This window comes from Oreochromis aureus, linkage group 7 (assembly GCF_013358895.1).
Source record: "Oreochromis aureus strain Israel breed Guangdong linkage group 7, ZZ_aureus, whole genome shotgun sequence".
Lineage (NCBI taxonomy): Eukaryota > Metazoa > Chordata > Actinopteri > Cichliformes > Cichlidae > Oreochromis > Oreochromis aureus.
In genome coordinates this window covers 10,333,768-10,351,154 of record NC_052948.1, presented here as the reverse complement: position 1 = coordinate 10,351,154, position 17,387 = coordinate 10,333,768, and the positions used below count along the sequence as shown (strand labels likewise).

General features: G+C 41.1%; 1 protein-coding gene across 1 annotated transcript in view; it reads right to left on the bottom strand.

Moving 5' to 3' along the window:
* Positions 1 to 4,308: 4,308 nt before the first annotated feature.
* The window catches only part of grm3 (glutamate receptor, metabotropic 3), a 39,915-nt gene continuing 26,836 nt past the window's right edge, over positions 4,309 to 17,387 (bottom strand). Inside the window, exons 8-14 of the mRNA XM_039614480.1 lie at positions 10,622 to 10,864; positions 10,328 to 10,517; positions 9,701 to 10,010; positions 9,396 to 9,589; positions 9,105 to 9,237; positions 7,242 to 7,419; positions 4,309 to 6,329 (exon numbers count right to left, since the gene is read on the bottom strand). Coding sequence (XP_039470414.1) covers positions 6,253 to 6,329; positions 7,242 to 7,419; positions 9,105 to 9,237; positions 9,396 to 9,589; positions 9,701 to 10,010; positions 10,328 to 10,517; positions 10,622 to 10,864 — 1,325 coding nt within the window. The 3' untranslated portion in view covers positions 4,309 to 6,252. The remainder of the gene's footprint in view (positions 6,330 to 7,241; positions 7,420 to 9,104; positions 9,238 to 9,395; positions 9,590 to 9,700; positions 10,011 to 10,327; positions 10,518 to 10,621; positions 10,865 to 17,387) is intronic.

The following is a 17,387-nucleotide window of genomic DNA, read 5'->3' as shown; positions in this document are numbered from 1 at the left end:
GTATATAAGCTTGCACAAACAGTCATTATTAAAATATGAAGAAATTTCACAGATGTCCAGTTATATACATCTGGTGCACTTGCTTCTATTTAAATGGGATCATCACCAAAAATTCAAGTTGTTTCTAATACAGCCTTAGTAAAAGCTACGTCAAATCGTCAGTAACACTATGGGGGGATCCATAAAAAATGGAACTGCCAAACAATAATGTAACTCATGAAGAAATATGCACTCATCAACTACTTTGTTAGGGGATCCTATTGACATGGTCAAGATGACCTGCTGAAGTTCAAACTGAGCATTAGAATACAGAAAAGAGATCTAAGTGACTTTGAATGTGGCGTGGTTGTTGGTACCTGACAGGCTGGTCTGGTTCACACACAACCATCCTCAAGGTTTACATTTCCCCACAGAGGCAGTGCTTTGTGGGGAAATGCCTTGTTGATGTAAGAGAAGAATGGCCAGACTACTTTGACCTGATAGGATAATGAGAGTAACTCAAATAACCACTTATTAAAACCAAGATATGTAGAAGAGCACCTCTGAATGCACAACATGTCACAGCTTAGAACAGATAAGCTGCAGTAGCAGAAGGCCACGTTGGATGTCGCTGTTTTCTTTATCATGACAGTGAGTTCAACATACTCATTTGGCCTCCACAGTTACCAGATCTCAATCCAATAGAGCACCTTTGAGATTTGTGCAATGCCAGATGCAGGAGATAGTGCTACATTGCAGTGGTGATGTGTTTCAAATAAGGTCATTTTGAATTTGATGGGAGCAACATATCTCCAAAAAACTTGGGACGTTAACAGCATCTCATAAATGTGAGCAAAGGAGACCATATGCTGGAATTTTGGGAGAGGTGATAATGGACTCACTAGCTGCTCACCAGTCCTGGGTCTTCTTTTTCGTATTTCTGGTTTTCTGGTGTGAGAAATATTTGACCCATGTTATCCTAAAAAAGAATTTCAAATTTAAAACGACCAAACCACAAATGGGGATTTCTATGTTTTCTTAGTCCAGTTTAAATGAGCCTTGACCCAGAGAAGACACCTGTTTCTGGATTATGTTTGCAGTGGTTTCTGGAAGTGTTCTCAAGCCCATGCAGCGATTTCCATTACAGAATCATATTTGTCTGTTAATGGAGAGCTACCTGATGGCCCAAAGATCACGAGCAATCAGTACTTATTTTTGGCCTTCTGCCTCGCTCAACAAGATTTCTCCAGATTCTCTGAATCTTTTGATGCACTGTAGATGAGGAGTTATTGAACATCTTACATTAAGGAAAATTATTCTGAAATTGTTCCACAATTTGTAGATGCAGATTAGTGAACCTCTGCCTAGCTAAGCTGCTTTTTTTTTTTTTTTTAACAAAAAATACAGAATCTGTTACTCACCTGTTGCACAATTAATTTTGCACAATTGCAAAATGTTCCTCCAGATGTTTCTTTTTAGTAATACTTACATTTCCAGCCTTTTGCTGTTGAAATGTGTGGCTGCTATCAATTTCAAACTAAGCAAATATTGTTCAGGAAATAGTTAAATGTCTCAGTTTAATGTTTATGAGATTTGCAAATGATTGCATTATGTTTTAATTAAATTTTACAAAGTGCCCAACTAGTCATCACAAAACAAGTTTACAAATAGGGCAGAACTTCATTCCCTGGTTTTGGTATTAGGTTGTTAGAGTGGAATGAATGGCATTCATCAATCAGAAGATTTATATCGTGGCCTGAAAGCATTCAGTATTTCCAAACCCCTCTGGCACTTGGCTTCAAAAGTAATATGATATCCTACCAACGGAGGGCACAATATTACCTTAAAATGATATATTACTTTTTAAAGTTACCATTGCACAAATCATCATGCTGGCTCAGAAGTGGCTACCTTTGACTTACTGATATACAAAAATCCCCCTCGCGGTTAGAAATAATACATTCGATGAGACAATTTTTTTCCCACTTTTTTCCTTAGCAACTCACCCAGGTCTTCAATGGCATTCACTATATCGTCCTGCAGAGGTCAGTCAAACATTAAGATTTTAAAAGGTAAACTCATGTCGTTTAATTTAACGTACTCTCTGATTTTTTTCCGGGTTTTTGCTTCCCTACAAACATAATTTTTCAGTACAAGTTTCTGAAAATTTACCTGTACACGATTCCCGAGTGTCTAATGCGGCTGGAAAACTCCTTGCTGTAAACCGCAACACACTAGGGTATGGTGGGCTTAAGTGTAATTACAGAAGCTAACCACTGGAGGGCGACCCCCACTAGTATACAAAAGAAGAGTCCAAATCCTGTTTTACAGAACAGATAACGATAATGTAATCTTGTAAAAAATAATAAAGTAAAATAAGATAAAATGAATAAAATATTAGAAGATTTTCATTTCAACAGTTTCACATGTCCCTGACTTTTCTGAAAGCAAAACAAAACAGCTTCTCTAACGTACGTTGTGTCAAACTACAAGCTACTGACTGCAGTGTAGAATGGAAAATTACCAAAAGACTGCTTCATCTTTATCTCTCTTTTTTTTTTATACACACTTTTAAAGTCTTACTTTCAGAGACTGAACCTTCACACTGCATTTACCAAAAACACTGGGCTCTCTGGTAGATGGTTTAACAAGAGTGCCTTCATTGGGGAACAGATGAGGCAGAGTGTTAGAGCCATCTTTCAACATTTGGCAACACACACGTTGAATAGAGCCCATGTGGATATGAAAGTGATGTTGAGAGGCTGTTAGTGTTGCTGGAGAGACGAATGTATCTGCACTTCGACACACATTTTAGCTGCATTTATTGATATTTTTCTGAGATGAACAGAGAGAAGGATGAGCGGACAAAACCAGCATTTTTTCCTTGTTGTTATTTTATTATGATGTCATCACAGCCTTATTATTGCACATACCATAAACACGGAACTATTGCTTTTGTGGTTGACCAGTTCCAGAGTCCCTTAAACCTCAGCTTCATTTTGCCTGCAGAGATCTCATCTTGTTTCAAAGAGGCCAAGGACACATTCTGCTATATAGCGGGGGCTATAGCACAGAGATCTTTGTGGAGCACACAGCAGTTGGCAGAGGCTGAATAGAGGAACAATGTTTATAATGGATGGCTGCTTGTAAAGGACATTCATGAGTAAAGCCAATTAAAGACGCTTCCCGAGTGAGTTACTTGGTGCATGACATGGTAAAACTCGGAAAGGTGAGGCATTTCAAAGTAAAGCGTTTCCTCTACGTCTCAGTTCCAACAGATTTTCCCATACACCCGTTAAACCCCTTTCAAACCTCCTTATGCCTCGACAGCATGCCTGCAATGGGCTCCCAGATCTAAATGCTTCAGTTCAAGTATGGCCTAGCAGCCTGCTGGTCTTGCTTAGGTGGTCTTGGCTGAGACCCACCATGTAGCAAGTTTCACACATCGAGTGGAGATGAGGTGGACAAATGTGGCAAGGGAAAGGTTGAAGGGGTGAGGCAGACTGTGAGAGACGGGGTCAAAAGAAGAGTGTGAGATTGTTGTCAGAGACTGGTCCCCGGACTAAATGAGTGGAGAACAGGGTTAAGTGCTCTATTTGTGCAACTATTAAAAGCTGGGAGTAGGGTACAGGGACTCGCAGAGCCAAATCTCATCAGTCACTGCCAATTTGAATCAGAACCAGCAACTCGTTTTTCTTTTCCTCCTTTTTCGGCAACTCCTCACCCCTCCTCTTCATGCGGACAAACAGACATTCCAGCAGCGGATGTGATGGTGGTTGTCCATAGCAACGTGCCATGCTGGGTGTATCTTGTGGGAGCAGGACCACTGAGTGAATGGCTAAGCCTTCTTCTAACAAAGACTGCGAATCTCTGAGATGCTTTGAGCTTCCATAGAAGCACTGTGACTTCTGGGCTGTGGGAGTGCTTTACATAATCCAGCAGCAGCTTCCCTCTGCTCTGCCACAGCGCTCTCTCCTGCTGCTCTCTGCACCTAACACACACGCCCCAATGTAGGTCGGCTCATCTTGGCGCATCCTCTGAAATTCTTTCAATCTATCATTCAGTGTGATAATCACAGGGTGCTCTTGGAGACAGGCAGCGCAAAGGTGTAGACCAGTCATGAGATGAATGTTCAACAGTTCTACCCACATCTGCTGTATGAAATTTGAGAGAATAGTTTGAAAATGCTCGACCGGAGGGGAGAAATGAGTGATTCCGATCACATATTTTGCTGGAAACATCAAATATAACAGTCACACTTTATTCTAGACAGCATATTATATGTAAACATTTAAGATCAATTTATTAATAATTTACTACCACCTTAAATGCAATAAATTATTGCATGAGTCACTTGTTTAAAAAGAAAATATGCTAAATTACTCTAATATTTAGATTTTCTCGCAACATTCATTTATTCCACCACCTCAGAACTGTCACCCAGCAGCGAGTCTGCAACATTTCCAGCTTGAAACAGACAGTTTGATGTGTGTGGATGTTTTGATAAATTTGATGTACTTTATGGATATGAGTTCTTCTCTAACATCCTTTTGTTAGCTGGGATCAGCCAGCAGCTGACATTGTGTGCTCTGCTTCCTTTCGTGAGCCTCTCTGGGACTGCCAAAGCCAGCTGCTCCTCTGTGCCTCTCAACATCAACACATTTAACACAGATATCTAAACTGCACACTTCAATAACTCAGTGAGTCAAAGACTCAATCTTAATGGTATATGAGCTCCTCTCCCCCTCCCTCATTTTATTGGAGATGCTATGCTGTAAAAATATATGGGTATATATATCAGAAATACCCTTTCCCTTTTAATAACAGACTGGGAAAGATATGGGTGGTAGGGAAAGCCATTTTAACCCAGGGATTCCTCCGAGTCGCCGTTTCAGTAATTCAGGTACACAATCAGTGGCAGAAGGCTCGCTAGGAAATAAAACTATCTGCATGTTCTCTATAGTTAGCCCACTTTTCCAGTCACCAAACAGGGATTTGCAGCTGGTAATGTAAAATTGATCTTTTACAACTTCTACCTGGAGAACTATCAAACATTACATTAAGGCACATAGCCATATTCAAAACATCACCACATACTGTATCTATGGGGCACAGAAACATCAGCTACCATTCCCCTCTAGCTGGAGAAATTCAGCATGTATTCATGAAAGCAGACCATTTTCCTCCATTAGCGTTTGAGTCATTTGAGTACATAAAGTTCATAATTACAGGGTAAGACACCAGTTTGCTTTTGCCGACACAACTATTGCTGCACTGTCTGTGTTGACAGTTTTGAGGCAGAAAAAAAAGGTGTTTGTTGTACTGTATCTTTTCAGCCCTGCTATTAGTTATTATTAGCAATCCATTACAGAAATCCTCCATAGAAACAGCAGTTTAAGAGTGGGAGTAAAATACTGTTGCTTTGGTGAACACATGTCTGGAACTATGGCCATTAAGATAAAGGGATTCCATGATTAGAAATAGAAAAATGAACATTTGTATCAAAAGCAAAACATACCTTCCCGCAAAAAACAACCACATTAGGTTCTTAAATAGATCTAGGATGCAAAGCACATCTATCAAGATGTGAACGGATGAATTCTCAAACTGAAAGTTGATGAATTTGAGAGATTTTTTTTATGCATGTCCATTCCAGCTGTTCTAACCAGTCCAGGTTATGCTTTAGTCCACATTCACTCTAGGGTTGTAAGACCATCAACATTGTGCTGTTTGAACCATCAGTAGCATAATATACAAATGTACAGATACACAATAGAAATACATACATAATTTGTTATTACAATGAGACCTACAAAAAAGCATGAGAATAAAAAGTCTGTGGGGTATTGCAGGTGAGGCAAGCAGAGCCACAAATGTGCATCCAGACTGAGGGACACAGCCCCTCCTACCATGAGTAAGCGCATGTCTATTTACACTGCATCATAACAAAGCTATCAAAAACAAAGGCTCCAAAAATTCCTCCTAAAAACTTTTTTTGTTCTTTTGTTTCTCTACATACAACAATTTTTGATTTCCATGTATATACATCCCTAGAAAATAATTTCCATATAGTTACACACTTTCTACATATGTGAAACGATACAGTTCTAGTCCACAAGGAAGGTGTCTGCTTGTTTGTGCGTGTATGTGCACATATGTGAATGTTTATCTGTGAGCGTTGTGTGTGTGTGTGAGGTGGGCAAAGAAGAGGATAATGTTCATCAACTGGCTAACAGTCGCAGGGGGCAGATTTGGAGAGTTGACTGGATGTGGTCACAGAGAGGAAGTAGTGGAGTCTACAATTTCTCTCCCATTGCACACAGTGGGAACATAGTGGGCGCTGACAGAAGCTAGAAAAGGAAAAAGGAACAAGGGGGTTAAAAGGGAAAATACAACTACACAGACAGAAAAAAGCATAGTTAAATATTCAATTTTGTTGGTGTCAAACTAGTAAAAGAAAAAAAAAATCTTTGTCATACAGAATGACAAGATACATAAATATTCATATTTTGCAGTAGAAATGACCCTGCAGCAATAAAAAAAACCCACATTTAACATATTTTACATTTTTACTAAGTCTTGAATTACTCACAGGAACTTACTGACATTAGGAGTTGTCAGGTGAAAACAATTCTCAGCTGAATAAGCCCTGTGGAAACACTCACCAACCGGGGTGATCTGGAAATAAGCTAATTGGTTTGGGTATCTACAATTCAAGGGAGTCTATAAATACAAGTTCTTTTAGTTTTAGTTTCCACTATCCAAAATACCATTAAGCAACGTGAGTTTACAGAAACTGTGGAAATCAAGACAGCATCTGAGAGAAAATGTTCAGATAAAACTGCAGGTCTGCTGGGCAGGAAGTCTAATCAAAACCACCCACTACAAAACAGTTGCTGGAAGCTTTAGCTAAAATAGGCGTGGTGGTGCGCTGTTCCACTGTGCAGCACTAATGCACAAACTGGGTCCCTACATCAAAGAGTCATCAGGAATAAAACATTACCTATGACCTCATCACTAAAATCAGTGTCTGATGTTTGCAGAGCAACATCTGGATAGGTCAGAGATGAAGCTTTTTTGGCCACAATCACCAGGGATTTTTCACCAGGGGGAAAAAGAAGCACTATTTCATGAAAACATGCCAATGGCTGCCAACTGTTAAGTAAGTAAGGAGGTTGGGAATATTATAAATAGCAATAGACAGGAAAATATTGGACTTTTTGTTGAGTACAGAATGTTGCGCATATAACCAAATGACCTACCATGAGATGCATATGAGGTGGCAGCCCCGCTGACACTGAAGCGATTAAGGTTAAGCCTATGGCTGGTTACATTCTTTTGGGGCTGAAACATGATGATGTGGACCTTGGGGGCAAACATGCAACCCAGCACCACAAAGCCACTCAAGCTGACTGAGATACACATGGTAGTAGTCTGAACCTGCAGAGGAAACAGAAGAAGACAGTAATTAGTAGCCAGGTTAGCACAAGACCTATCAGTTGCCCATCCATCCATGCATCCATCGATCTAGCTATCAGCCACACTGTGAGCAGTTTGCAAGTCTATCACTGTCACATGGAGTAAATCGTTTTTGCTAACATTTGCAGCTGAGACTTGCCAGTTATCCTAACATGCATGCTTTTGCACTGTTTCAGTTGCTATTACAAGCTAATTTAATGATAACAATCTATAATAATGAAAATACTTCAAAGGCACATTTGAGTGCTTATGACAAAGTGCTTTGAATAGAATTAGAAATGAAAGCAAATGCTGCTAAAGACACTAAAGAAATGGATCCCTGTGTCTGCACACGCTGCAGATAATCATGCATGTAAAGTGAGAGTCTTTGTTAGCATACTTTGTTAGCTTATAACACTTACTAGAATCTATCAATAAAAGACTTAATCAACAGAGACCACAGTGGCCAAACTGAAGTCTCTCACTGGAGGGAAGCTTTAATTTTATTCTCTGTGAAATCAATGCCAAGTAAGTACACTCTTATTCTCTCTTGATTCCTGATCTCCAGCATGCAGCAGTGCGCACTATAAGTTGCTGTATCCCGCCATAATTGTTATCATAAGTGTTACAGATGTTTGAATAACAGCAATTCCCAGTGAGATCACAGTACATTTGAGCATATTAGCAATAAACCCTTCAACGTCTCCTCTGAGTATGTATGTACATACTTATGTGAGTGGGCGGGTATGCATATTGGCGATGTTTTTCCCATATCTGTCTAATCTTACAGTAACATTACGTCAAAAAATACATATTTAGAGGGGTGGAGAGGAGAGATAGAGAGAGTATGAGAGTGAGCGAAAGATGGTCATTTATTTGACATTTTACGGGGATCAAATGAGCAGCCCTGGCATCAGCACTCTATCAGCACTCCTCTCTTGCGCCCTTTGATACAACGTGTGCATTTGTGGAGTGTGTATATAAGGTGTGTGTGTGTATGCCTAAGATTTGTATGGCTCAGGTGAACATTCACTCCCATTTGCTGTTAAATCTGAACATGTGTCAGCAGTTTGACAGAGCTCGTCAAGTGTCACTCCCAGTACTGCACAGCTGGGACATTTGCCAATAGGATTAGGAATTGTTTAAGTTGTGACTACACCTATGTGATTCCTGCTTTGTTAGCTGTGACTCTTTAAAAAAATCATGTTGAGAAGATAAAAACTGCTCACATAACCGCATTACATACTTGAAACACCAAATTGAGTCAGTTGCCATAGACTCCCATGGTAAAACGCTCATCTTTATCACAGAAATAAAAAAAACTTTTAAGGTGGAACATGAAACAGCTTTCTACTCTAACTGAGCACTCAAAGCTCTTTATACAACATATAACATCAAAATGTCTACATATAACTTTTGCAGTCTATGGGAAAAAAACAGTAAATATGAAACTGCCAATGGTTAATTTAGCACAAACAGCCCAGAGTATTTAATTCAGCTTTTTATTTGGACCATAAGCATACCATCACGAGTGTGATATCAGTTGTGCTGCAGCTAGATAGTTTTTAAGGTTAGGCTTGCATCTTGTTGGGCTAGAGTCAGTTCAGTGTCCTCCTTAAATACAGAAACACGCACTCGTGCATGCATGTGTATGTTCAAAACCATACCCTGTAGTCACTGGATGTAACATAGAAGATAGGAAGAAAGGCCAGCCAAATTATACAGGTGGTGTACATGGTGAATCCAATAAATTTGGCCTCATTGAAGTTCTCAGGGCACTTCCTGGTCTTAAAGGCATACCTAGAGGAGAAGAGAATCACTTTTTTAAGTTGACAAAATACTTTTTCATTTCAGCAGTTCCTGATTTGATGTGCTGTAGAACATAAACTACTTTATATTTTATATAGTGCCTTTTGGGTAATAATCAATGTCTGTGAGTTTAGCTGTGACACACTTACACAGTACACAAGATGACCAGGAGCACATCATATCCCAGTGACAGCAGCATGCTGGAGTCACGTACATTACACTTCAAGATGACGGTCTGTCGTCGCTCCGGCAATGTAAACCGACGCGTGCCGGGGACTTCCAGCAGCAGCCATACTGACACCATTACTAACTGGACAGAGATTAGACTCAGACAGATGAACACCTGGAAAAAAAAGGGAAAAGAGGAAGTAAGGTCATCGAGATCTACTGTTTGTCTATCTATCCATCCATCTGACTGATGCAGATGGATAGACATGATGCTGCAATCACTCACCTGAGAGGATGGGCTAATGAAGCGTGGCCTCACGGCTCCCGCTCCGTCTTTCACACCATTGAAAATCCTGGCGATTCTGTTGGTTTTGGTGAGAAGGGCGGAGTAGCAGACAGCAAATGATGTGCCCAGGCCAAGGCGGCGCAGGGCACAGATGGCAGGAGAGGGTTTGGCCAAAAAGAGGAAAGTCATGGCGTAGGACATGAAGACTCCTAAGAGGAGGATATAACACAGTTCTCTACCTGATGCTTTCACCAGTGGTGTGTTGTTGTGTCTGATGAACACCCAAATCACCAGGCCGGTGCACATGAATCTGGGGACAGGGAGGAAGTTGCAGCCAGACAGACAATCAGTGTCATGAAGTCACTGCTTATATGCTGTCACACACATAAAGCATGGCTATAAATATCAAAATTTACTTAAACAATCAACAAAATATTCTGATATCAGTATATGCTCATGTCATTGTCTGTGCATAGCTATGAAAAATTTCTGTATCTGTTTGACGCTGAGCCTAGGCTGACCATATGCTAAGTTCTTCCCCACTTACTTATTGTTGTGAGCTACTTCTGTCCAGTTTTCTGTGTTTGCAACAGCGATTCGTAGATTTTCAAAATCCCTGTCACTTACCCTACACATGCAATGGTAATTGGGCCAATAGCCCAGGCATCTTCCCACATAATATAGTCCTCGGGAAGGTCATAACAGGATGTCAGGTCGTCAGTGGGCCACTGGCCAGGAGCGCAAGGCGAGCAGGTAAACTCATCAGCCAGGTATTCATGAGGCTCACAGGCTGTACAAATCCAGCAGCAGTACTCACCTGGGAAACAGGAATACGAACAGTTTGTGGCAGATTTTCCAAAGGTGCTGCTACCTTGACTGTCACTACAACAAAGACGAAATTAATGAAATTCACCGTCCTACCTGCCTGCATTTTCTTCATCTCATTGCGCTCACAGGGGTCGCTGCACTGCGACGTGGGCACTACTTCTCTGGGCCAGCGAATTAAATCACTGCTCAGAATTAAACTCTCTGCCCATTCACCTACTGGCACGTAACCATAACGATCGCCAGAGTGCTGGTAGCTGAAGATGTTGTATCGGCCCATGCCATCCCCCTGGGTGTCAAACTTCACTACTGTCTCGCTGCCTGAAGGAGAAAATGGGGCTGAAGAGAGAACACAGAGACAAAGAGTGGAAAAAAGGCGATAAACCCAGTGGGAAAGGAGATCAAAGCTTAACAATCACAAACAATCACCTTATTGAGGTCTCATTGATGTCTTTTAAAAGCAGCAGTGAAGAGAGGGACAATAAGCAATGGTCAGTAAGCCTTAGGAGTCCAAAACAGATAGTGAAAGGCACTACAAAAGTGTTTTCATTACTGAAGACCAGCCAGTCACAAAAGTGTTTTCTAAGAGGCTATAAATGCCCAGTATGCTTGGTGATGTGTGTGTCACTGGCCTCCCACCTGTCCATAAGGTCACCTAGGGACAAAATTGCTGTCCTAAAATCAGATCTGACAAAGTTTATTACCAGATGCATCATTAACAAGCTGCCCATAAAGCCATATAGGCATGGAAGCAGAGAATTGAATCCCTTGGTAATGCTATAGCTACCCACACAATGATAGATTTAGCCTCTGGGTCTCTTCTGTGAGTGAGGTACACTGCTGAAACTGCCAAATTGGTTTGTATACATGTTGTTATGAAAGGATTACCATCTACCCTGAGGATGTGGGAACAGAAGAGATTGTAAAATTGGCAGGATGTGCGGTCACCATTAAAAAAACAAATAGAAAAGGGCTATGGACTGGGAAAACAGTAAGTTATTGATGCTTTGCAGGCAGCGCCGGACCTGACAGTGCTGAAACTTGGTTGTTTTGACACAGACAAAGTGTATGCCACTCCTACGGTGCCATCGCTGTCCTTTACAGCAGAGCAGTCAGCTCTGTATTGCTGACACACAGGCTTGCGTGTTATACGGTGGTGCCTTGTCGAAAGATGATGTGACTAGAGAAATCACAGTGTATGCTGGGTTTATAAAGCACCGTTCTTCAATTTGTAACAAGGCTCTCGGTCCTCACCGTGCAGCATGCTTTGATGATGCTATGCCGCCTTCCTCATATCTCTTTGTCTTTGGGTAACTGAATAAATCGTGGGCCAAATTCATTCTCCATACATACAGCCTGGGATCAGTAGAGTGAATCAGGATACAGATTGCGAATAAGCTGTTGGGCTGAAAAGTTTGCATGTGTGTACGGGTAAGGATGTGCACACAAGATTGAAGCTCGATTAGGTTTTGCTTTACAGTTTGATGGCTAAGGTATTGCTCTGAGCGCTGTGGGAGGCAGTGCTGACAGAACCAAAGCTCTGACCCTGCTGTTAGCTGTGTGTGTGTGCGAATGTGTACGTATGTGCACGCAGCACTGACAGGGGCTAAAGCTGTGCTATTGTTGTGATAGTTCAGTGTGCTCAGAAAAGAATGGCGTGTCAGATGGCAGCAGAGGGGGTTAGGGTTTATGAAATCCATAAATCACAGAGACAGCACAACTCTCTATCTTTCTCCTCTCTCATCTCCCTCTGTCACAGGAAATTCTAACTGTCAAGTCTTCTTTGGATTTTGCAGCTAAATGTTTAGGTGACAGCTAAATGAAAATGATTTCAATAAGAAGGTGCTGATAATATCTTGAGATAAAGGAGATATATGAATCCATTATGCTGCACGTCGCCAGATAATAAAGTCTGCTAATATCAGCAAGCAATAAGGCAAGCTGGGCCCTCCTCCTTTTAAACACCCATACACACTGACAGAACACGTTGCCAATGGCTAATTATCATAACTGCACCTTATTAGGACCTTAGATATGTGCTGAGGCCTAATTAGCTGCATGTGGTAATTACGTGTAATACAGACAAAAGAGATAAGAGTATTGGCCTACAGAGCCATTTGAAGGTGCTGTTTTTGTCCTTGACATCCCGCTAACACATCGCATTCAGGCAGCAATAGACTCAGAGGACTGGTGATTCCTCCTTATTTCCAACATCAGTGACCTCGCTGACATGACAGAATGGCTTATCAAGAAAGTGGATGAGGGTGCAAGTTAGAGCTACCGAAGGCCACCAAGACTCAACTGACTGCAGAGAGCGGAGACATGCAGCTCAGGTTATTGACTGATGGACAAAATTCTCTCTCTTCATCACTGTCCTGGATTGAACTAAAAAAAAAACTAAAACTAAAACAACAACAACAAAAGGTTTTTGTTTTGACAGGACTAAGCATCTATGGCCATAGACTCACTGAATCAAACTTCTGAGCATGCTGAAATTTTGAGACTGGCCATTTAAATAGTAGCTAAAACGATTAATAAATATTTGTCAGTCCACATCTGCAGTCTGTTTTGTTGAATTTTTTTGGAAATATATTTAGGATTTCCTGATTTCCCAAATAGTTACAATTATCTCTCTCTCTATATATACTGATCATGTAATTCACTTGCTGGGCCCACGTCCTCATTTGAGGTTTGACAGCATTTTAGTAGATAAAGGTGAATGGCTTGGACATGAATTGAGCCGTGGTTTGGGGAAGGCCTCGAAGGGGACTGGTGGCGGCTCCTGGGCCTGGCAGATCCCCATGCACTAAATAGAAGTGAAAAAATTAAAGAATTGAAAAGGGTAGGTACGGTGGGGCGCGTAAACGAGAACAAATAGCTTGTAGAACTGGGGGAACATATATAGATGAGAACCGGAAGGAGCGTGTTTGGAGGCGTAGTCCTGAGCTTGAAATTCAGATACTATCTCCAATTACAGCAAGTTAGGGCACCACAAATGTGCTTTTACTATCAACAGGTTAGCCATATTATACCAACTAATAGTGGCCATGTCCTTTAAATATAGTCTTGGTAAACATCAACACATGCAACTCTAACGTCAGCGATACTCATCGAGATCTGTTTATCTTATGAAGATGCACGTATTAAATTCAGTTGCACTGATGGACCGAACAGGGAACCAGTCTCTGCCCAGTCTGGTGATGGGCCATATGTCCAATTATGAGCCGGTCTGTTTCATGCATGCGCAACACATGCTACACGCACAGCGGGGCAAGCAAATAGTGCACACTCATAACCACACATTAACATATTGTTAGCATGGAAGCTCTTCAGAGCGCAGTCATCCCTTTGTCTTCAAAGTTTGCCAAAGTAAACCATGTGTGGACAAGTACGAAAACATTTGTAACAACAAACCTAATCAGGCACTTAAATTACCCTCACCCAGCTGAATACAAACATTTTAAGCCACCAAAGTGGCTAAAGCTAAAGCTATCCAGTGCACAGAGTCAGCCACACGCCTGCAGCCTCTAAATGAGCCTCGGTATGAGCAACAGATCAAAGCACTTATGAGGAAAATTATGGAGACAAATGAAAAAGTGGTTGATGTCCTGTTATCTGTTAAAGTTATAAACACACTGGAAAATGATTCAAACACCTTAAATTAACATTGTTGTATGAGTCTGTTACACCCAAATGCCAGCTGAAGATGGGTGTACAGCAACTCATTTTCAGTTAATTATTTGTATCTCTTTCGGGTAGTAGAGCACTTATTTTTCAGTTATTTAATTCAGACAAGGTCCTGTAAGTTACTGCAGTTTTGGGGGAAGTGTAAAGTTTAATTTGATCATTTCTGTATAATTTATTTTATTATAAAATAATATTTTGCAATGAAAAAATGTAATTTTTATTTGCTGTCAGTTATTGTTCTTAGAAAGAAAATCAGAACTGGGAAAATCAGCATAGGCAAGTCACATTTAGGAAAAAAATCAGAATTGACAAAGAAAACTGAAATCTCTAATATCAAATAAAGTTAGACTCATTTAACCAGCTGGAAACCACAACAAAACCTCAGCCTCTTTATAGTAAAGCTGAAGCACTGTGACAAGTCTTTGTGTTCAAGTCTGCAAACATGCAAATGATCTTTTTTGACCTGCAGTGTTTATGAAACAGTGCTGCTTATAAAATGCTTTTTAAAAGCCTGTTCATATCATTTCCTATGTGCACAAAAGCCTGTTTAACCTTCTTAAAAAAATAGGGTATTGGGGTATCCCGTTAGATGACATCTGATTTATTTGGACAGTGTGAAAGTGTGACTCTGAAAAGTTAAAGGGATTTAGATTTCCCAACCCTGAACTGTAACACACTAAGTTACTGTGATTCATCTTCATGAGAATATGAATCTTTGTATGAGATTTCATGGCAAATCACTTAATAGTTGTTGAGATATTGCACTTAGGACCAAACTGTACACTCACAGACAGGCTGACAGACTGACACTGCCATTTGCTAGTGTGGTTGTAACCATAAGTGAGCAGTGTGGCTAAAAGGAACTTGATCTATCAGCTACTTTTCTACAACATGTTTCTGTTACATCAGAGCAACATGCTGAACAATAAACTGACGGAATGATTTGTAGCGATGCTTCCTAACGGCGGCTCTTAGGTTTCCATGTGTAACGGATCTTTTAACGCAACCTAATGCAGTGTTATAGGTGATTCTGTGTCACCTCATCCACACTCCAGGTGACTTTTCATGCCTGTGAAGTGTCATCAGCAAACAAAAGACCAAGCCTCACTCGCTGACATCCCGCAATACTGTCAGCCAATTCATGTTTCATGTGGTACACTACAAGTGCACTAGAAACTGTGGCTCACAGGTTGGGCGAAACATAGAGCATGCTTTGTCCCGACCAAATCTAAATATACAACTATCTTACCGCATCGGCAACAAACTCGTTGATTTTTGTAATTGCACTTGATTAGACAGCTGGGAGAAATTAAAATTAAACAGAAAAAATACAAAAAAAGAGGGAAAAAAAGAAAAAGCAAATCAACTTAAGCAAGACAAACTGTAGTTATAAGGCAGGCTAACCAGAACCCTAATTTTTGTGAAACACTTAGCATTCCCACTAACTTGAGAAACACCTTATTATTCTAGCTTAATTAGAAGCATGGTGAAAACAGGCTTTTCATTCAGAAGCTGAGAAATTAATTATGTTCTCGGCCATGTCGGGCTAAAGCAAAGCCCAAGGGGGATTGTGGGTATTAAAGACAGGGGGAGAGAGCGAGAGGAGGCAAAGGCGGCTTGGGATGAATAAATAGGAATAAGTCATCTAAAAGCGGTGAAAGTGAAGTGTACAGATTCATGTGGAGAGGGTAAATCTTTTTTTTGTTTTTGCTTACGTGACTTCACACATACAAGCACTCATATCCCCTCAGTACATACGGATATGTATGCAGGTATTCACTCACATGTCACAAATTCACACACAGAGGGAGCACATTAGTTATATTTGTTCTCCCTGTGGATTTGGTCCTAGGGGATGGAGGCGCTGACTGGGTCACAGAACAACAGGCCACAGGGGAACAGAGGACAGATAGCGTAGAGAAAAGGGAGTCTAGAGTAAGGGACAGAAATGTATAGGAGGTAAAATGTAGCGGAAGAGAGCTGAGGCTTGACTGAAAGAAAGGTGGTGAGATAGAGGAGACAAAAGAAAGAAATGGCAAGAGAAAAACAGAAGGTGCTGGGATGGAGGATGAGCCAAGAGACAAGATAAGGGCAAAGAAAGGAGGGAAGTGACAAGCGAGTAGAGGGAGAAGAATACAAGAGAAAGAGAAAGGAGATAGCAAAAGTGAAAAGCAAGAAACTGATGTCATGGTAGCTGAGATACAGGTGGATGGAAAGGAGAGCCTTTAGAGAGAGGAATCAACAGAGAATAGGTGAAGGCTGGATGGACAGATGAGCAAAGTGAGGGAGAGGAGTGGAGAAGCAGACTGGCGCAGAGAGGCAGTGGAGGCAGGAGAGCAACCTTGTGAAGTCTGAGTGGGATGTGCTGTTTTTGAATGTAGGAGAGAGTAGGACACTTTCCGGGTGAGAAAAAGAAAGGGGACAAGCATCTAGAAAAGACGGAGTGATGAGGTGGGAGTGAAAGAGTGACGGAAAGACAGACAGCGACAAAGACAGAGAGACAGGAAAAGAGACTGAGGGAAAAACGAGGGAGAGAAAATGAGTGAAGGTTGTTCTCTAGCATCTAAACGTTGCAGCAAGCTCAATATGGCCCTGAAGGCACACCGCCTCTGCTAACACAGACATATCACACACACACACACACACACATAGAGAGAAAGAGAGAAGGGGGAATATCACATCTATCACCACTATTTGAACAGAAGACTGCATGCATGTGTGTATATACTGATCTGTTTGCTGCAGATCGGGGAGGTGGGTGGGTGGGAGTTGAATGATGGCTTTGAGAAGTGTGTGGGTTGGGGGTGTCTGCAATTTCATGCTGGTAGAAAAACAAGCATTTCAAGCCACCTCATTGTAAAAAAGACTGTTAGGAAGGTGTTTATGTGCCTCTTGTGTGTATGTATGTCTACGTTTTGCGTATGAAGCATGTTGTGAGGCCTCATAAAAATGCATAAAAAACGCCTCTGTGTCTGTTACTAGTTGGTAAGGAGCAGTTCCCATGATCTAGCGGATCACTTCAACAATTGGCAATAGTGTCGGCTTCATTACCATAGCAACTAGCAAGACGAGATTAGATGAAGAGAGCCGCATATGAAAACACTGCTTTTAACACAGCATAGTGCATTAGGGCACCACATACAATGTCAGTAAAAGCTAATAAAACAACAGTCTT